Below are 22,346 nucleotides of genomic sequence, written 5' to 3' on the forward strand. Positions count from 1 at the left end.
GGCTCCTGTCAACAAGCTTTTGTTGGCTTCCACAGTAGTGTCTGGGTTTGGTGGTTGTTTATGGGATAGATCCCCAAGTGGGGCAGTCTCTGGATGGTCTTCAGTCTCTACTCCACACTTTGTCTCTGTAACTCCTTCCATGCTTATTTTGTTCCCCCTCCTAAGAAGGATCAAAGTATCCACACTTTGGTCTTCCTTCTTGAGTTTCATGTGGTTTGTGAATTGTATCTTGGGTATTCTGAATTTTGGGGCTAGTATCTACTTATCAGTGAGTGTATATCATGTGTGTTCTTTTGCGATTGGGTTACCTCATTCAGGATGATATCCTCCAGATTCATCCATTTGCCTAAGAATTTCATAAATTCATTCTTTTTAATAGCTGAGTAGTACTCCATTTTGTAAATGTACCACATTTTCTGTATCCATTTCACTGTTTTGGGACATCCGGTTGTTTCCAGCTTCTGGCTATTATAAATAAGGCTGCTATGAACATAGTGGAGCATGTGTCCTTATTACATGTTGGGGCATCTTCTGGGTATATGCCCAAGAGTGGTATTGTTGGATCCTCCAGTAGTACTATGTCCAATTTTTTGAGAAACTGCCAAACTGATTTCCAGAGTGGTAATATCAGCTTGCAATCTCGCCAGCAATGGAGGAGTGTTCTTTATTTCTAAAAATAATTTTAAAATAAAGTAAATAATAAATAAAAAATAATATTAAAAAATGTAAATAGAATAAGTAAAAATAAAATAACTCTAAAAATAAATAAAATAATTAAAAATAAATTCTAAATATATTTTACTTCCAATAATGGTATAATTACTAATTTTGAGCAACAAATAATATCTTTAAAATATTTTAGAGTGAGGAATTTATTAATTCTGTTTGGGAAATTTGTATATTAAATTCAGGGTTTTTTTTTCATCTCATACCGCTAGTTTGGATCATATATGAGCAGGTCATGATTGCAGCCCTAGACTATGGTCGGGATGACTTGGCATTGGTAAGTACTTAAATTAACTGTATTTTACTCTGTATTTGTTTTATGAGTTATAAATTAGGAAGTAGTTAAGGTTTGCTGTGGGGCATGTACTGAGTGCTTTCTGTAGCAAGTCTTGAATGCTTTTCTAAGTACGAGACTAGCCTGTAACTCAGTGGCAGGATGCTTGGCTAGCTTGTACAAGGTTCTGGATTTACTCTCTAGCATCATGAACACAAATTAAATAAATAAAATACCCATACCAATAAAATGTTAAGTGAAACTCTCATTAGAAACTCATTAGACCATTTTTAATGGATTATTTTGAAGATGTAATGGTGGTTGCTCAAGTCGTTATTTTGTTTAACCCATTATGTTTTCAGTTTTGTCTTCAGGAATTAAGAAGACAATTCCCTGGTAGTCACAGAGTTAAGCGGTTAACAGGCATGCGATTTGAAGCTATGGAAAGGTAAACATCTCTAGTGAACAATGTAATCCTACCTGCAGATGCAGAAGCTGTGTCCATACTGCATCATCGATGCAGAAGGGCTTTGTGCTCTTGAGCTCTGTTTGACATCAGAGTGCTTCTTAGTACAAATCCCACCCATACTTCTAGGAAGTAGCATTTGGCATGAAGTATAATTCTTTTGCCACTTCTGGCTAGTGAAATTAGGTCATGCTTTATTAGAAGAACTGAATTTTGATTCCAATTCTAGCATTTTCTAGTTTTTGACTTGACAAATCAATATTGTCTTCTCAGCTTTATTCCTCTAAAAAAAGGGTATTGCTAATTTCCTGCGCTTTGAGGGAAACATACACATGCATAGACTCTCAGAGTACATGAAATGCTTGGTCATCATTTAGACCACACGTTTTTAACCTTTTAGAAAAAGAAATCTGTTTTGAAAAATACATTTAGCCTAGAAATCTAGAGAAGAGATGCTTTGTTTCAATTGAATCGCAGGCGGGGACCCATTTAGACCCATGTTGAAACATTTGAAGCACATCTGGAGGGAAGTTTAGGAGAATTAAGAGTTTATAGGGGCTACAGTATGAGGTGATATGGAGTTTTAGGCTAGGATTGAAGCTAGAGATAACAGGCAGTTAAAGGTTATGAACCACTAATATGCCCAGTAATTGGGTGTCTACTAAAAATATGAACAAAGCACTTTAGGTTATTAAAAAAATGACAACCCATGTATTTATCTGTAAAAACATTCTATTTGATTATAGTCTATTGAAGAACAGTTCTTGAGCCTCTTATACAATTGTTAATAGCAGAACATAGAGGATGGGTAAAAATAAATAAGAAATAGAAAATAGACAATAGCATTGCAGAAGTAAAGGAAAATATAAAAATGACTCGGCTTTCTGTCTTTTATGCTGAGTTGCTTTCAATATAAGAAAACAAAAAAAAAACAAAAATAAGAATTAGTAGGTTTTGGTATTATCATGGATATCAAACTGAATATGAGCAATTTGAATTCTTGAGAGAAGTGCCCATGGGTCAAACTTGAGACTACGATTACCCTTTAGATTTGTCTACCTGTATCTGTAGGCAGTGTATGTCATCACTGTAACAGACAGTGAGAAATGCCAACTAGTGTTACCTGGGTTGCCAGGAATTTTGAATGTGTTCTTGCTGTTTGGCATTTTAAAGTCCCCATCCTAGGATTTTCCTGATCATTAGACACAGAGAAGTGAGTGTTGGTCCATATGTTTACGACTCTCATCTCTTTTGCATCTTGTCAACTTTCCCCATTGAGCCTTGACTATGTGTGCATACAGTACTCATGTCCATTCTGTCTGCTAAGGCCAGTGTATCTGCAGTACTGAAGTTGCTGTTGTTTTTAAATCTTTTCTCTTTATTTCCAAGATGTAGCTGATGGCCTCTTTTCTACCTTCAGCTTTTGTCATGTTTTGTGTTTCTGTGTTCTCCTCTGTAGTTTATGACTTTAATGCCACAGTCTCAAAACTCAAAACAAAAGCAAAAAAACAAAATGAACAAACAAACAAACAAACAAAAAACCTATTTTTTAGCTTTGGTTTTTAGTTTTTACCACTGTATGTACATGAAATTAGTGGTTTTTGTGGAAGGTTTTTATGTATATACCTTATGATTTTTGTTTTCTTAAAAAGTAGGCTAAATATTCTTTTATCATTAAATATAGATAAGGAGACTTGCATAGCAGTTATGAATGAGTTAAAGCCCTACTTAGTATTTTTCTATATCGTGACATCTCAGGTAATGTTTCTTGATATATCTTTCTTTTTAAATAGATATGACGATGCTATACAACTGTATGATCGGATTTTGCAAGAAGATCCAACTAACACTGTAAGTTTGTCCATTGCCCTGCAGGTGACTTCATGATTAATGTAAAGGTAAAATGAATTATTTGAGGAAATACTCAACAGCTATTGATGGAACCAGACTGTTTCTGTTTCTTTTCTATAGATTAGGTGAGACACTTTTACTTTAAAGACATTTCCTGCTCCCTAGTAAGATTTGACTTTTGTTTTATTTAAAAAATAAGTTAGTTAAAACTTAGTTGGGGGGAGCAGAATATGCTTACATAAAACCCCAGCAAGGCTCTGTTTCTATAGTGTTGTGAAGGTTAGGATGTACCATTTAGTATGTACAAATACTTTTTGGTTGTCATAATTAAAAAGGAAAGAAGTCATCAATGATTGTTATATGGCATTAGTACATCTATCTCATTTTTTATTTACTACTTGAATTAAAAACCAAAGTAATATAATTGTTTAAAATTTCCCAGTTGTCTTTTTTTCCCCAATTTTTTATTAGGTATTCTCTTCATTTACATTTCAAATGCTATCCCAAAAGTCCCCTATATCCTCCCCCCACCCTGCTCCCCTACCCACTCACTCCCACTTCTTGGCCCTGGCGTTCCCCTGTACTGGGGCATATAAAGTTTGCAAGACCAAGGGGCCTCTCTTTCCAGTGATGGCTGACGAGGCCATCTTCTGATACATATGCAGGTAGAGACACGAGCTCTAGGGGTACTGGTTAGTTCATATTGTTGTTCCACCTATAGTGTTGCAGACCCCTTCAGTTCCTTGGGTACTTTCTCTAGCTCCTGTATAGGGGGCCCTGTGATCCATCCAATAGCTTACTGTGAGCATCCACTTCTGTATTTGCCAAGCACTGGCATAGCCTCACAAGAGACAGCTATATCAGGGTCCTTTCAGCAAAATCTTGCTAGTGTATGCAATGGTGTCAGCATTTGGAGATTGATTATGGGATGGATCCCAGGGTGGGGCAGTCTCTAAATTCCCAGTTGTCCTTTTAAATGTGGAAATGTTTAATTGAATATACTGACATCATAGCTTGCCTCTCTGTCTTTGACTAAATGGAAAGTTTCAGGGGACTTTTAGATAATATTCATATTTATGCCTTTCTATATTTCCATGTACAGATGTAACTGCAGCAAGAAAATATTTTTAGAATAAAAAATGTTTTAAAAATTGGTTTATTTTTATGGGTATGGGTGTTTTGCTCACATGTAAATCTATGCACAGTTAGTGTTTAGTGCCTGTGGAGGCCAGAAGAGAATATCAGATTGCTTAGTACTGGAGTTAGAGATGGTTGTGAGCCACCTGTGGTGCTCTGGAATTCAACCTGGCTCCTCTGGTGGAGTAACCAGTACTCTTAATGGCTGAAACATCTCTCTAGCCTTTATTTTTGGAATTTTTAAACAAATATCAAGTTTTCTTTTTATAAAAAAAAGTTATGTTTATATAAGATAAATTAAGAAAATGTTTTCCTATTTGGCAAATATATCTTTAAAAATCACTCTTTAAAAAAATCATGTGATATATTTTTAAAGATTTTATGTTAGATCTTAAAGTGTTTAATTGAACAACGGTTTCGATTCAACTTACAGGATTGATGATGTTAACACTGGAAACTATTTAGTAATACATAATTTAACAATAAGTAATGGAAATTAATTATTATACAATAATTATACAATTGAATAAATGTATTCCTAAAGCACGTTGTAGAGGCATTGACTATAAACTTCCTTCCTGCTTTCCCCTTTGCCATTAGGTAATGATACAGAGTGTTACAGCAGCTGACATGTATATGCTAGATTTCTATCTTTAGTGTTTCCTTAGGGAAATTTGCTTTGTTTATTTGTTTGTTGTTTATTGTTATTGATTGGAATAGAAAGGTTTCATTACTCCATGATGGTTCTCAGAATCAAGAAAGTGGAGGTAAAAGTTCAGATCGTGACAAGCACACCAAAATGAGAATAACAACTATTAGTTTGTCTAGATACTATTACTATAAAGAGAGTAAAAATTGGTTTTTTAAAATAATTTTCTAATCTTAACTATTTTAATAGCTTATCATTTGTCTTAGAAAAAGTTAATTTTAAAAAGGACTGGAGGGAGTCTCAGTGGTAAGAGCATTGGCTGCTCTTCCAGAGAACATAGGTTGAATTCCTAGCGCCATGGAGTGGCTCCTCACAACAGTCTGTAACTCAAGTTCTCGGGGTCTGATGCTTTCTTCTGGTTTCTGCAGGCACCAGACATACACATGATACACAGACATGATGGCATGCAGACAAAACACCCACACACATAAAATAACATAAATTATAAAGGACCACTTTTCTATTGCTAAAGTATATGTACGAGTTCTTAACTCATTTAAGAATTTACTAGCTTCCTTTGCAATTTAGCCATATATTGAAAAAGAGGAAAATTTAGTTTATGATTTTCCTATGCTTTTCAGATATAAGCTAATATGACTGGTGAATAATTTGTTTTTGTGAAATAAAACATGTTACTTCTGCATTAGTTTAAGTGGGGATAGTTTTAATAAATTACTTCACCTAAAGGCAAGGACTGAGGTTGTAGCTTAATGATAAAATACCTGTGAAGTCTGGTTTTCATCTCCAAGACCACATACAAGGAAGAGTTGGCAGTTTATAATTTAATATGACTTTATCTTTGTCTTGCTTTTCATTATTTTATGGATTTTTGTGGTTTTTAAGACTGGTGAAAAGAGAAATCCACCTTATTTCTTTCAGAGTATGGATGAGGTGACAGTAAGTAGATCCCATTAGTTAGACGTGTTGAGCAAGGTGACTACATTCAGGTTTCTCGAATCAGATCTTCCCAAGCTCCTTTCTTTCCCAGATATCTCTTGAGTATTTCTCATGACACAGCAATAAAACCCAGCTCTGTTCTTTTACTCTTAGCAATCAATCAGTATACTAGGCATTGGTGGGGAGGACATAAAGCCATTCAAGATTTAAAATGAACATATCTAGTAGAATACCTCACTTTAGTATTAAACAGTTGAGTTGCTGTGTTGAAGGCATCACTTTTATAAAGCAAATTTTGAGGCATAACCTCAAAGGTGAAAGCCCTGCATTGTCTAATACTTATCTGACCCTTTTGTCTTGTGATTCTATGTTCAATGAAGAAATGGATCTATACATCCAGTTTTAAAGACTCACCTCATTCACACACATTCATTATTCCTTCAAAAACATGGAGTGTTTGCTCTTGGTGCTGGACAGAGGGCGCATTAGATACAGTGTTGCCTTGTCTTTGCCTCTCAAGAGGCTTTATTACATGACAACCATCTTTTGAACCTTGAAATGGATTGATTCAATTTGATTCTTTTGTGATGTCCTATATGAGTTCTGACTCTCAAAGGCTGTAAAGAATGAATGTGGCTTAAGTGAAACAAAGACAGTGACTTGGAGAAAGATATTAAATCCCAAGTGTAAGGTTTCACATTGTTAAGTGCAAGACTTCCTTAGGGAAGGGAAGAATATGATTACAATTACATTTCAGACTTTTGAGAAGTGGTAGTCAAAGGGATATTACCTAATTTTTATTTTTTTTAAGTACTGGATACTCAAAAAACTATAACTAGAAAATGATACATGAGAAAAAATATTATACCCCTGTGCTCAAGTCCTCCTCCCTTTAGGAGGATATCCGTTCATTACTCCATGATTTACTGATTAAGTTTGCTTTCAGAAATTGTTTTTTTTTTGTTGTTGTTGTTGATTTTAAAATCACAGACAAGATGCATACATGTGAATGTCTCTCTATGGATGCATGCATACGTGCGCACATGTGTGTTTGTCATTGATGAAGTATTTTCAGTTTTATATTGGAACTATTGTTTCTGTGCCTTTGAAATTCAGAGTTTGGAGAATTGTAAGTTGTGTTTTACTGGGTGGGATATGGTAATCCTTTAATTCATTTCTAGAGGTCATTTCTCTGCACGTAATCTATTCTTAAAAGATGTGTCATGTCTTCCACAAAATTTGTTATGGCTTAGCCCAATCATGTATAAGTTTTTAGAAGATATGTAACTAATTTGATGAAGATTTATTCATGATCTTAAAATTTAAAGCAGTGTGTGTGTGTGTGTGTGTGTGTCTGTGTGTCTGTGTGTCTGTGTGTTTGTCTGTGTGTGTGTCTGTGTATGTGTTGTTTGTTTGTTTTTGACAGGTTCTCTATGTAACTGTCCTAGTTAGGGTTATCATTGCTGTAATGAAACACCATGTAACTTAGGGAGGTAAGAGTTTATTTGATTTGTACTTCCATGTTACTGTCATCATTGAAGGGAGTCAGGATAGGACTCAAATAAGGTAGGACCTGAAGGCAAGAGCTGATGCAGAGGCCATGAAGGAGTGCTGCTCACTGTCTTGATCCTTATGACTCCTTCAGCCATCTTTCTTACAGAATCCAGAGCTACCAGCCCACGAGTGACCACACACACAGTAGGCTGGGACCTTCCCATCAATCACTAATTAAGAAAATGCCCTTATAGGCTTACCGACAGCCAGATCTTACGGAGGCATTCTATCAATTGAGGCTGCCTCCTTTTTGATGACTTGCTTATGTCAAGTTGACATAACACTCATAAGCACAGTAAAATAGGCTAACCTGGAGATCACAGTAAAATAGGCTAACCTGGAGATCACTTTAACCTGGAGATCACACTAAAATAGGCTAACCTGGAGGTCACTTTAACCTGGAGATCACAGTAAAATAGGCTAACCTGGAGGTCACTTTAACCTGGAGATCACAGTAAAATAGGCTAACCTGGAGGTCACAGTAAAATAGGCTAACCTGGAGGTCACTTTAACCTGGAGGTCACAGTAAAATAGGCTAACCTGGAGGTCACTTTAACCTGGAGGTCACAATAAAATAGGCTAACCTGGAGATCACTTTAACCTGGAGATCACAGTAAAATAGGCTAACCTGGAGGTCACAGTAAAATAGGCTAACCTGGAGGTCACTTTAACCTGGAGGTCACAGTAAAATAGGCTAACCTGGAGGTCACTTTAACCTGGAGGTCACAATAAAATAGGCTAACCTGGAGGTCACTTTAACCTGGAGATCACAGTAAAATAGGCTAACCTGGAGGTCACAGTAAAATAGGCTAACCTGGAGGTCACTTTAACCTGGAGATCACAGTAAAATAGGCTAACCTGGAGATCACTTTAACCTGGAGGTCACAGTAAAATAGGCTAACCTGGAGGTCACTTTAACCTGGAGATCACAGTAAAATAGGCTAACCTGGAGGTCACAGTAAAATAGGCTAACCTGGAGGTCACTTTAACCTGGAGGTCACAGTAAAATAGGCTAACCTGGAGATCACTTTAACCTGGAGATCACAGTAAAATAGGCTAACCTGGAGGTCACAGTAAAATAGGCTAACCTGGAGGTCACTTTAACCTGGAGATCACAGTAAAATAGGCTAACCTGGAGGTCACTTTAACCTGGAGGTCACAGTAAAATAGGCTAACCTGGAGGTCACTTTAACCTGGAGATCACAGTAAAATAGGCTAACCTGGAGGTCACTTTAACCTGGAGATCACAGTAAAATAGGCTAACCTGGAGGTCACTTTAACCTGGAGGTCACAGTAAAATAGGCTAACCTGGAGGTCACTTTAACCTGGAGATCACAGTAAAATAGGCTAACCTGGAGATCACTTTAACCTGGAGGTCACAGTAAAATAGGCTAACCTGGAGGTCACTTTAACCTGGAGATCACAGTAAAATAGGCTAACCTGGAGGTCACAGTAAAATAGGCTAACCTGTAGATCACTTTAACCTGGAGATCACAGTAAAATAGGCTAACCTGGAGGTCACTTTAACCTGGAGATCACAGTAAAATAGGCTAACCTGGAGGTCACTTTAACCTGGAGATCACAGTAAAATAGGCTAACCTGGAGGTCACTTTAACCTGGAGATCACAGTAAAATAGGCTAACCTGGAGGTCACTTTAACCTGGAGATCACAGTAAAATAGGCTAACCTGGAGGTCACAGTAAAAGCTAACCTGTAGATCACTTTAACCTGGAGATCACAGTAAAATAGGCTAACCTGGAGGTCACTTTAACCTGGAGATCACAGTAAAATAGGCTAACCTGGAGGTCACTTTAACCTGGAGATCACAGTAAAATAGGCTAACCTGGAGGTCACAGTAAAATAGGCTAACCTGGAGGTCACTTTAACCTGGAGGTCACAGTAAAATAGGCTAACCTGGAGGTCACTTTAACCTGGAGATCACAGTAAAATAGGCTAACCTGGAGGTCACTTTAACCTGGAGATCACAGTAAAATAGGCTAACCTGGAGATCACTTTAACCTGGAGATCACAGTAAAATAGGCTAACCTGGAGATCACTTTTGGACGAGTGGCCTTGGAACTTCAGTCTTTGTGTGTCTGCTTCCCAGGTTTGGGGAGTATACACATGTGAACTTGTGCCTATAAATAGCTTCCACATTATCTGAATTGGAAAAATATTATAGAAACATTTCTGTTCACATCCTATTTATCTCCTAGGCTGGCTTTCCTGTGTTTACTTCCCCTTTTATTATTTGAAAACTTATATGAGAATATCCTATGTGCCCTAATGAGGATGCAAAAGTATGTATATTATATTTGCTAAGCAGATTTAGCCTAGATGAGTCAATTCTCTGAAACCAGGTATTAAATCTTATTTATTTGGTTCCTGAAGGAAAAACAAAACAAAACACAGAATTAGATACAGGATGTATTATTAGCCACTTTACTCATTTTTGAGCAGTAGAATGGATTGTTTGTGGTCTGTTATATTTTTACTTGAATTGTTTCCACTTGTACATAGTTTCTTCAGAACTATTCTTGTATTTAATAAATAATGTAGCCCAATTGTTAATTCAGAATATTGATTTAGGTTACAGAATACATTATTGGAGTTAGTTCAGGCTAAAATTCTTAAAGGGGTGTGTGTGTGTGTGTGCGCGTGTGCGTGCATGTGTGTGTGTGTGTGTGTGTGTGTGTGTGTGTGTGTGTACTTAAGTATAGGTACCTGCAGTGTTCAGATGCATCAGATCACTGTAGTTGTGGTTACAGGTGGTTGTGAGCCATTGGATGTGGGTGCTGGGAACTGAACGCAAGTCTTCTTGAAAAGCAAAAATTACTCTTAAGTACTGAACCATCTTTTCAGCTCCTGAAATTCTACTTTTTATTAGTTCAAAAATGTAGGTGTTAGAATTGATTGAAAGGCGATATTACTTATTTAATGTGTTCTGGTTTTGTTAATTCTGTTGCAAGTCGGGCATATATATTTAGAAGAATAGTTTATGTTATATTTATACCCACCTTAGAGTAATATTGTAACTTCCTACTAAACAAAGGTGTGATAATTGCCTACAGATGAGTTGAGGAGACTGAAGGGAAATGTTTTCTTTCTTGAATATTTGCTATGCGTCCTCATGGAGATGAACATTTATGTGTCTTCTGATAATCATCACTGTAATCCTATGATTTTTGTCAGATGTTACTATATTTATGAAGGAACCAAAACAACATAAGAAAGTTAAGAGACCTCACCAGCATCATGCAGTCAGTAAGTCACAGGAAGGCAAACCACTTGCTTTTATTTTATCCCCTCCTATGTCCCGAGTCTATATAGTTTCCAGTGAATTTTATACTAGTAAAGTCATAATAGGAAAGATACCCCATTTTTTTATATACATTTTTTTTTCTTTCTTTCTTTCTTTCTTTCTTTCTTTCTTTTTTTTTTTTTTTTTTTTGGGATTTTGAGACAGGGTTTTTCTGTATAGCCCTGGCTGGAACTCACTCTGTAGACCAGGCTGGCCTCAAACTCAGAAATCCGCCTGCCTCTGCCTCCGAGTGCTGGGATTAAAGGTGTACGCCACCACTGCCTATATACATTTTTATGTGTTCTGATTAAAATCCAAAGAAACCTGTTTTGAACTTTGCTCTGTGCTTGGTAATCCTTCAAACCCCACACAGTCATCACGCGTGGCTCTCTGAAGATATATTGTCTGAGTTAGATTTTGTCAATTGTAATTGTTCTGAGTAAGTATCCCCAGAGCAAGACGCTGCTGGAAAGCAGACTGAAAGTGTACAGGCGCTTTAAGCTTTGCTGTGTAAGTTGAGACTGGCTTTTGTTTATATAAAATGAAGAGATTTAATTATCACTGCTCATTCTCAGGTTCTTTCCAGTTGTAACATATATGAGACAGCTGCTTTCTGTCTTCCCTGTGTATCTGCATGTGCTCTCAGTGTCCAGCACTGTTCAGTGGGAATGAGCTCATTGTCATGTGAGCCTCAGTTTCCCTCCTTCCCTGTCTGTGAAACACTGTGATTACAATTGACTGAGGATTTCATATATGATATTGTCTACATAAAATTTAAAGGCAATGGCAAGGTTTTAAGACTTGAATAGCTTTCCCTTTGTGATTCTACAGCAGAAGAGCATGTTTTGAAATTCTATTTTTTATAATAGAGATTTTAATCCAGATATTGAAATCACTTAGAAGATATAGAACGAAATTTAAGACTTCAGTTGACTCCTGCCAAGATTTATCCAAATAAAACATTTGGGAATATTCAGAAAATGGTTATGTATTTCTGGGTGAGATAAGGCACAAGCAATACATACAAAAAGCTGGTGGATGAACATTTTAGACTACAAATGTGTGTTTGAGTGCTAATACTGCCTTCTGTATTTTGGCTCTCTGCCTGGCTGTGGTTTGTTTCTTCAAGGAAGGTCTACAGAAGTCAACTGAAGTCTTAAAATCAGTTTCTTATTCAGGCTTAGTAATACAGCCCGATAATGCTAGAACTTGGTAGACTGAGACAAGAGGATGCATTCAGTGCTAACCTGAGTGTGATAATGAGACTCTTGTCTCAAAATCAATCAATCAATCAATAAATAACAGAGATGGGGTTGAAGTGGGAGGATAGGGGGCAGATTTGAGAGAATGAACTGGGTTATGCCCTCCTTTTCAGTACATGAGATAAGGGTCCCACTATGTAATATTCTAGTGACCTTACAGCTTGACTTACTTTCAAAGCTTTAACATATTTTTTTTTAGATTTTTCTAAATTTTTCATTTATTTTGGGTTTTTGTTTTATATAATAAAACAAATCTCTTCAGTCCCCCATTGAGAAAAATAAATTAAACAATTGAATGTACCTACTGTGTGGCTTTGTGTGGTTGTATTTTTGTGAGCAGAATAATCAAGATATATTTTCTAATTATGCCATTAGTAAAGTATTGTTGGCTTCATTATATTTTTCTGAGGCTTAATAGTGAGCCTCTTCTAATTTTTTTTCTTTTTTCAGAACCAAACCAGTGAGCTTCCTTTCCACTATGTGTAACTCTTTAAAGATCCATTTTTCCTTTTCTGTCTGTTTCTTGTAGACAGTGTATTCCACAAAGCACTAAATCATGTTCGTAATATAAGGTCACTTGGCCTAAGTCATATTTCATTTTGTGTATCCTGTATTTGAATTTCTCACAGTTAGTGCTGGTGTACATGTAATTCTTTATAAACAGTGCTGTCTGATCCTAGCAGCTCACAGTGGTCTTGAACTTAGAGTCACATGGTGGCACTTTCTTCTACTTGTGCTTATTTGTGTCTGCTGGGTGTAGTGCTCCACATGAGCTCCCTGGCTGGCTGTGTTGGTAGCTGCCTACCTTTAACTTTTCTATTTCAGTGTGGGTATCTTTATATGGGATCCTCATTGCTGCTTCTTATTTCGCTCCTTTCACTGTGCCATAGTTTATTGGGATCTCTTCCTTTTTGCGGTGTCATCCTAGATATATCTCTCATTGCTCTTACTACATTAATATTGTACAAAATACATATTTCTCATAAGATAGCTACTATAAGGAATGATTTATTTCCTGTTTTATTTTTGTCATTTTTTTATTGGCACAGTACCTGATAAACAACGATCAGGTTATCAAATAGTTATTTGAAGAATTCATGAATTAATAACATTAATTTCTATATTTATCATTTTATAACTTTAAAATATAAGTTTTAAATAATTTTATTATAAAGTACTTTTATTAACACCTATTTTATTTTTTAAAGGTTCATAAGTAATTTATTTTTCTCTTAAAATTGTGAAAAAGTTGTCAGAAGCCAGATTTGTAAAATGACATTCAAGTGTCAATTGTGTAATTTTCTTTCCCCCTAATCTCCACTGCCTCTCAAGATACCGATTCTGCGAATGAGGCAGAGCAAAGAACATTAGGTTGGGTAGAGATTAAGATTCCCCGCTGGCTTGTAATTACAGGACTTTGGACGGTTATTTATTTGGATGAAACGATGCATACGGTTTTGCATGCATCAAAAGTCAAGCGTGTGTGATTGTTGGAGGAATGTCTGAATTCCCCAGTGGGATGGCATGGGTATGTTTATAAACTCTCACTAAAGCAGTTCTTCTACAATGGAATTTCACTGGCATTGAGATAATAATTTGCACAGTCAAATTACTTTCTTTACAAAAAATCATGAGGACCTAATCCTTTATTAATGTCAACCCATAGGCTGCCAGAAAGCGTAAGATTGCCATTCGAAAAGCCCAGGGGAAAACCGTGGAGGCCATCCGAGAGCTGAATGAGTATCTGGAGCAGTGAGTGCTTTCCAAGAGGATTGGGTTTGGTTATTCTCATAAATCTTTTTTAATTAAAATGGAATTTGCATTTGATTTCCTAGTGTGTTCATTTATAGAACATTTACACATACCCTTTTTCCTCGTATCAGGTTTGTTGGAGACCAAGAAGCCTGGCATGAACTTGCAGAACTTTATATCAATGAACACGAGTAAGTTGTTAAAAACACGGAGAATTTTAAGAATGAAATTGTAAAGCTTAGTAGACTTATTTCCAGAAGATTGGAAAGAAGTCAGTCATTTCTCATTTTAGACTTAATTAATTAATTAAATGAGCAAATAAGTGAAAAATCATAAATTAAAATTGCTAGTTATAATATGTGAATATCTTTTAACTGCGTCATTTGGTTTAACTAAATTATTTTTGTTCAATAAATAAGGTTTTCTTTCAAGTAGAAATGGGATCCTTTGGAATCTGAAAGGCCTTTTCCTAAGCTATTACTTTGGGGGAATCAAAATTGTGAATTTTGGAGTTCAAATTGTTCTCATACACAAAGAGTATTATGCTCCCTGCTGTTTAAAAATGCAGTCAATTGTATGCATTTATTAGCCTCAGTACTAAGAGAATCAACGCTTCCAGAGCAGAAGCGTTCTGTTGCCTGGGTTAAAAATGAAGTGTAATCAAGAATGTTGAATGCTGTAGGAACTTGGTTATTGGATATTTAATGTTTTTGTTAGCTTTTTTATTGCTGTAGTGACAAGAGGAAATCCCAGTGTGAAAGGATTAGCACAGAGTCCTAGTGGAGGTTTGCAGATATCTCAGCATTAGTGCTAGCTTCCATATAGGGTGTGACAGCTTACTTCTTTTTCCCTCTTAGCTCTGAATCTGAAGTCTATAACACATTGTATCGTTCCTTCATTTGAAAGGCTAGAATTAGATTCCCATGCACATATTCTTATTTGTGTTATCAGTTAACTTTGGTCTCATACTACGCACAGATGACACCAGAAATAAAATAGAATGAAGACATTTGTATGTTGCCTTTGCAAAAGTCTATACATGCAAAGTCTATAAAAAAGACTGGAAATCACATTGGTGGTTTTAGTGAAAATGGTATCTAGAATAAAAGCCATAAGTGATATATAGTGAAAAAGATTTTACATTCAAGAGCCGTGCTTCCTTCCCTTCTGTCAGATTCTGCCAGAATCACTTCTTATGGTAAGGGATCTCTTACTGAATTATGTTAAATATATCTATATCTATATATTTATTTATCTTCAGGTTTCTCTCAGGCATGTAAGACCACATATAAGTCAATAGAAAACTGGGTTTTCAGCATGTATTACAATACTAACATTAGATTTTATTTTTTAAGAAACACAGGACACTCACAATTTCTTTGTCCTTTTCAAAGTTTTCTGTGAGTAAAGGCATCATAAAATTTTGAATAATTAAGAAAATCTTTCTGTTCAAGGTAAAGAAATATCTAATACATAAAACTTAGAAACTCTAATAAAACAAAGGCATGATAAAATCCACTTTTAATTCCACCCATCTACCTTCAGTGTTCCCTGCCTTACCTTCATCTGAACCGGACTGTGGTTAAACTCATTTAAATCTCTTAACTGAATATATGGTGGCATTGTAGGTAAAGGGAGACTTTATTAATTATTGAATGTTTAAGATAGAGACTGCTTTCTCCTCATCTTTTAGATGAGTAGATATTAAGTGTGCCATTCCTGGTTTTGTTTCAGATTTGTATTTATTTATTCATTCAGCTACTTATTGAATGGATAGCTTTTCAAGAACAAATGCTAAGTTTCAGGTATAAAATAAGTAGGGCTAAAAAACTGCAGAAGTTGGATGGGAATCTGTATGTAAGATCCTCCCAAAATCTAAAATATGATTTTGGGGAATTTATGGGATGAATTTGGTTCCTTGATGTCGTTGTGGGTTTTTTGTTGTTGTTGTTGTTGTTGTACCCACTGACATTTTATTACTATATCAGCATAGATTTTTGTTTTGTGTGGAGCTATGAAGGTAAGACAGGTAGTGGTTTTATAACGGCTCTCTGCAGTGGGACAGCCTGGGTTACAGTTGCCTTCACTGTGCCTATGTTCTCTATTAGGGAATTACAACGATAATTTTTACATTTTAGGATTTTTGTTAAGATAAAATGGGTTAATACACTTAAATATTCTAAGCAGTGTAGGATGTGTAATGAGTATTTTATAAAATGTACATATTTCTCTATAGGTAGGTGTGGATTTAGACTGTATATATTTCAGAAAAGGTACCAAGTGTTAATATTCACATATTGATAACAAGTACTAAAAAATGACGTTTCTTAGTCTTGTTCTATTAAGGAGTGTTACCACCTCACTGGGAATAAATCTTGCATTATCTAAGTATTCTTTAGGATTTTCTGTAAATAATGAGGATGAATACATAGCTCTGAGCATAGAAAAAACTAAGATGAATTATAATCACATGTTCTAAAAGCTACTTTACCAAAATCCTTCTGGCAGACATCCATAGATTTTAAGCACCACTTGATTTAATAATAGTGGAGGGCATATCAGAACTAACTTCATCTATTATTGATAGCTCTAGAAACAAATAATTTTATTTTGAGTTGATATTTGAATATAAACTTAATGAGAAATCTTTACAATAGAACATATTGATACAGATGTCTATGAAGGCTGTGTAGCAACTAACAACTATTTCATTAAATACTGTATTTCTTTCTGCTGCTCTATTTAAACATTAATATTAGATGATCAGTGGATTTATAGAAGTTGTAGAGCTCTCAGGGTGGAAGCCTGTGTTACTAATTTGTAGGTGCCTCGGTAATAATACACTTTTAGCAAAGGAATATCCGTTGAGTGTTTGTAGATTACTTTGGCATTTAGACATAGTTTTGTTTATTTATTTCAGTAAAGGTTTTGATGTTACTCATTTTTTGAATCAACAAATGCTTTAAATCTGTTTAAATAGTTCTAGAAATAAAATCTAATGTCAGTAAGGTTTTAAATTAATTTTAAGGTGTGTTTATGAAAACTTATGACTTAAAGTCAATCTATCCCATTAATATTTTGCAGCTATGCCAAAGCAGCTTTTTGCTTAGAGGAGCTGATGATGACAAATCCACATAACCACTTATACTGTCAGCAGTATGCAGAAGTAAGTCTTGCAGTGACAACACTATTGAGTTGAATCTTGCCGCTTCTGTCTGTTGTATGTTACTAAGTATATTTTCCTCACATTAGACAAGCCTGTCTAGTGAGTGGTGAGGAAATAAAAGCTAAAACATGTAAATATTGAAATGAAATACTTTTCAATTAAAAGTTTAGATAAACTGAAATTTGTTGTGATTTATTACAGTATTTGTGGGTTTCTATGTGTCTGTTTCTTTCCTAATTATGAATCAGTTACATCATATTTAATTGTTATGAGACATTTATAAAGATAATGGAATACATATTCTAGAAAACTAGAATATTGACATGTTGAAAATAATGTGTTTAATTTGCACACTATTAAGAATCACAGTATAACTAAATGCCACAAGGTTACAAATATGTCATTATAAAAGAATATAAAAAGACTATTGCTCTCATTTCTAAAGTACACAAGTAAAATAGGAAATTTGTCAAGGTCTAGATTTATAATACATGTAATAGAAAATACAATGTTGTGTAACAGCAAGACTATTGATACAAAAATTGTGCTCTGCTTTTTAGTGTGACAACATTTTGGTTATAATAGCTACTCAAAGATCTTAATGTTCAGAGGAGAGAATAGTTCATCAAGAGCTAGGGTGTGTTTTACATTTTAGATTAACTACCTTAATGTGAATTCTTTTAGCATGTTGCATTTGTTTAGAGAATATCTGTTCTCATTACATAAAGCCTATGTATGATGGAACATGCTACATTTCAGAGTAGTAAAATAAACAGGTTTCAGCAATCTGCAACTTTTAACAGGTCAAATACACCCAAGGTGGACTTGAAAACCTCGAGCTTTCAAGAAAGTATTTTGCACAGGCACTGAAACTCAACAACAGGAACATGAGAGCTCTGTTTGGGCTCTACATGGTGAGTTGATGTACGTGTTCAACGTCACTTGACGGAGTCTGTCATTTAAAATGCATTTAACTGTCCTTCCAATCTCTCCCTGCTTGCTTTTGTATTCTTTTGATGAGCATAGTTAATTATGACAAGATGGTAAAAAATGCTATAATTGTGAATTTTAGTACATTCTTGCCGTTTGACATTTCAATTGAGGCATATTTGACTTATCAGAACTAAACAGTATTAAATACTAAAGCATAATGTATATTGTCCATTTGTTTTGATGTTCTTGGGATTTGTGCCAATTTTTATTGTACTTATTTCCTAATATTTTAAGCTATGTCAATAAAAAGTATTAAAAATAAAATCAATAGTATATCAAATTTTAAATATTTTAATAAGTGTAAAAAAGCAGTTTGGAAATTATATGTGAGATTAAATAGTTATTATTTATGTATGCCTCATAAAGAGCTTAGAAAAATCAATTAACAAGACCTATGGGAAGAAGGACAATTTGCAGAGCTTTAGAATATTTCTAAAATGAGCACCTGGTTGCAATCAGAAACGCTAGGAAAATAAACTCTAATGGGTCCTTAAATCTTTGAAATTGTGGTATACCTGTTTGCTTATTTTTGAATATTTATCATTTGAGAATTTCAAACATGGATGTAATGTTCTGATAAAATTCACTTTCTACTTCCTTCTGCCTTTTGCTATGTTCCCCCCTTCCTCTCTCAAATTCATACACACTTTTTACAAGTATACTAATTAGTGCTGACAGTATTTCACTGGTCTTTTTTTTTTTTTTTTAATGGATTCTTTATGGATGTCTTCTTGTTGAAGCCAGTGAAAGAGAATTGTTTGAAAGTGCAGCAATAGGAAGAAACAAATGAGATGATTTTTAGGAAAGAAGTAAGGTTAAAATATGCCTCTGAAAAATGGGAAGGAAGTTTTCTTTGATTCTACCAGAAACAGTTCCAGTGGCTTGGGGATGTACTGCTGCTAACACTATCTAATAAGTCAAACAACCATCTTAGAAACTCCGTGGCAGTGATTACTAACAACCGCTTGCTTATACAGAGCATTGCTCTGAGTCTGAGATTTCATTTTAAATCAGTAGTTATTCACATCAGTCATTTAAATAAATTCTCCAGTTGCTACCTGAAGTTCACAAATGGTGCAACTGAGATACAAATATAATTAATTTCAAAGCTGACCGTAACGCTACTATATTTAACTGGGATCCCAGCCCCAGAAGTTGACTATTCAGTTTTTCAGCCATTGTATTTGCCTAAGTTCACACCAAACATGTAATAATATTTCATAAATGTATAGAAATTGCTATAAGAATACAGATACAGCAAAATTTTGTGACTATTCTGGTGTTTAGAGTATAACTGGAAAGCTCTTGGTATAGAGTAAAAGACAAGTCAGGTAGAGATAAATATCCTCTTTATCTCAGAGTTCAGTTAACTTGCTTTGTTCAAGTTAGATAATTCCTATCGGCCTGAATATGTTTTCACCTGGTCATATTGGAAGTTATGCTAAATTGTTTTTGAGATCTCTGTTAATATTTGATAATTAAATATTGGAATTTTGCTATTCTTCAGTGTCAAGAAATAGCAGTAACCTAAGCAAAGTCCTTTGTTATGTATAAAGTATCTTTCCCTAGTGATAGAGATTTTAGCTCTAAGGGCTGATGTAAATACATAAGTAATTACACTTAAAATACACTTTAAAAATATTCTTTGTCATGTTATTTTGGACTATGCTGCATTTTAACTTATATTTTAAGTTTAGAGTATTGATTTCATTCAATATTATTTTTATTTTAAAATTGTTTTTGCTTCAGTGTTAAAACTTGTTATCAACTCTCTACAGCTATGACTTTCATGTCTTTATTATCTTAACTAGAAAGAGTTTTACTTTTGATGTTTCTTTTTCTTGTTTTGATTTAGTCTGCAAGTCATATTGCTTCTAATCCAAAAGCAAGTGCAAAAATGAAAAAAGACAACATCAAATATGCTAGTTGGGCCGCTAATCAAATAAACAGGGCTTATCAGGTTAGTATTGGCAATTTTGCTATGTATATTACTGGATGTATTTCTTTGTCACTTTGATCCCTGTAAAGTACAAAGCTAAATGTCTATCACTGAAAGTTTTTTCTAATGCCTTAGGCTTTTAACAAATGTTATTTTTATGACCTTTCCCCAACAAAACAATCTATTAATTTTATGATATAATTAATCTCTTATTTGTAAATTTTCATTTCTTAAATAGAAAAGAATTATAAAACCCCGACGTTAAACTAGAAGATGCAGCTTAGAAGCACATTGGAATTGAGAATGCAATTTGATTAGATGTGCCTCAGAAATAAAGAGAAAGGCCTAATGGCCAACTAGGCAGACCTCACCCTAAAGCCTGCCCTGTCTGTGTGCACCGCAGAGCTTCCATCAAACCTCTGTTTGTTAGTGTTCAGGAGCTCCTCTCTAGGGGAAATTCTTTTTTTTTTCAGGGGACTTTGTTCATGGGAAATTTGTTCATGAGAAAAATACATGCTTGTATATTTTTGACAGCATTTATATTTATAAAATCCTTTGGCAGTTCATACATTGGTTATCATTTACTTACAGATTTTAACCATATTTCCCCAGTGGCTTTTCGATAGAATGTTGTCCAGAACCCTAATGCCACCCTGACTTTCACAAGTCACTTAGACTTTTACTTTGTTGTCCCAAAGAAGTTTTTCTTTAAGTCAGTATGTAACTTATTTTCTTGTTTTAGGGTCACTATGTCTAAATGCACAAAACAGTTGTTTCTAGGATTTAGTCCTGTTGAGAAAGATAGTCTTAGGAATTCAGTTTCTTTTCTCTTGTAAGATTCCAATTATAAATGCATTCCTTCACTGTTCTTGCCTCTTACTCTTTTTCTTTTTCTTTTTTTCTGTGATTCTGTCATTTTAACATAATAATAAGCTATGGTGTTTGTTCACTTTCTTTTTCTTTTTCCACATTGAGTTGGTAACTGTGTGGGATGGGCACTGGAGATGTGATAAGGTAGCTTTCCTGGCCTTACTGTGTCCTCCTCCCTTTGTTGCTGAGATCTCCGTTATAACCGCTGGGTGTCTGGTCTTTGTGCCAGTTAAGCCTGACTTGGTTTTCTTTTCTTTTCTTTCTTTCTTTCTTTCTTTCTTTCTTTCTTTCTTTCTTTCTTTCTTTCTTTCTTTCTTTCTTTCTTTTTTTTTTATTAGAAAAAAATTTATTTTATTTTTTTTATTAGATATTTTCTTCATTTATGTTTCAAATGCTATCCCCTTTCCTAGTTTTCTCTCCTTAAGTCCCCTATACCCTCCCCCCGCCCTGCTCCTTAACCCACCCACTCCTGCTTCCTGGCCCTTACATTCCTCTGTACTGGGGCATATAATCTTCACAAGGCCAAGGGCCTCTCCTCCCAATGATGGCCGACTAGGATTTTCTGATTCTGGTCTTCAGTTACACCTCACAGAGTTCTGTAGGCGTGGAGTCCTCTGAGCCTGTGGTGTCCACTCTGCTGTTAGCTCCTCCTCAGCTTCCTTAGATCATTTCTTCCTCCTGTTCCATGTTTCTGTCCTATGCAATTTGGTTTCGGATGTTAGTATTTTTCTTCATACTTTGAAGGATTTATGCTTCAAGAAACAGAAGTAATTGGCTGCTAGTTTGAGATCTTATATATAGTTCAATTTGTTTAATCATGTTTACATACAGTTTTCAAATGTGCCTGTAATTTGAAGGCTGGGAAGATACTTACCGAGGTTGTGTGTTTGTTTGTTTGTTTGTTTGTTTGTTTGTTTGTTTTGGGGTGTTTGTAGATTTCATCACTTCAGGTTTCCTTCTTTGCAGGATTAGTGTTTGTTCCTAACTTTTCAGCTTTGATTTAATATAAGGAGTGATCTACTCTCTTCTCCCCTGCTCCAGCCTAGACCCAGTTGTCTGTTGCAATTCTGCTGCCTGCCACTGGCCACATGATCACATTGGAATTTTTAGAAAATTGCTTATGATAGAGTTTTTGAAAGATGTCATTAGAGGGCTAGTGTTCTCTTCTGTTCGTTTGGTTTTCATGTTGTTTTAGCATTCCTTGGTTGGAGAAGATTGGGGCTATTAAAAACTGTGCCCCTTAATTATATCATGAGAATAACCTTTATTTATGTATATTATATATTATAGAAAATCTTAGTTCTGTTAGCATATTACAACTCAAAATCCTTATAAATAGGTACTCTGTGTTTCTTCAAATACAGTTGGCATGGCCTATATCTGGTGTGGGTGTGTGTGTGTGTGTGTGTGTGTGTGTGTGTGTGTGTTTTAAAGATAGGACCAATGTAA

The 22,346-nt window shown here is 35.1% G+C and overlaps 1 protein-coding gene and 1 long non-coding RNA gene across 2 annotated transcripts in view; one reads left to right on the plus strand and one right to left on the minus strand.

Moving 5' to 3' along the window:
* Emc2 (ER membrane protein complex subunit 2) overlaps positions 1-22,346 on the plus strand; it is a 50,549-nt gene that overhangs the window by 16,573 nt on the left and 11,630 nt on the right. Inside the window, exons 3-10 of the mRNA NM_025736.2 lie at positions 939-1,003; positions 1,363-1,448; positions 3,260-3,317; positions 13,844-13,929; positions 14,061-14,120; positions 17,014-17,095; positions 17,899-18,009; positions 19,944-20,048. Of these exons, the coding sequence (NP_080012.1) occupies positions 939-1,003; positions 1,363-1,448; positions 3,260-3,317; positions 13,844-13,929; positions 14,061-14,120; positions 17,014-17,095; positions 17,899-18,009; positions 19,944-20,048 (653 nt within the window). The remainder of the gene's footprint in view (positions 1-938; positions 1,004-1,362; positions 1,449-3,259; positions 3,318-13,843; positions 13,930-14,060; positions 14,121-17,013; positions 17,096-17,898; positions 18,010-19,943; positions 20,049-22,346) is intronic.
* On the minus strand, positions 8,999-9,612 carry Gm41316. Its single transcript, XR_003951458.1, has 4 exons — positions 9,573-9,612; positions 9,370-9,457; positions 9,214-9,301; positions 8,999-9,054 (listed from the first exon to the last, which is right to left on the minus strand). It is a non-coding gene; the product is annotated as a predicted gene, 41316 (long non-coding RNA).

This window comes from Mus musculus, chromosome 15, assembly GCF_000001635.26.
Source record: "Mus musculus strain C57BL/6J chromosome 15, GRCm38.p6 C57BL/6J".
Taxonomy (NCBI): domain Eukaryota; kingdom Metazoa; phylum Chordata; class Mammalia; order Rodentia; family Muridae; genus Mus; species Mus musculus.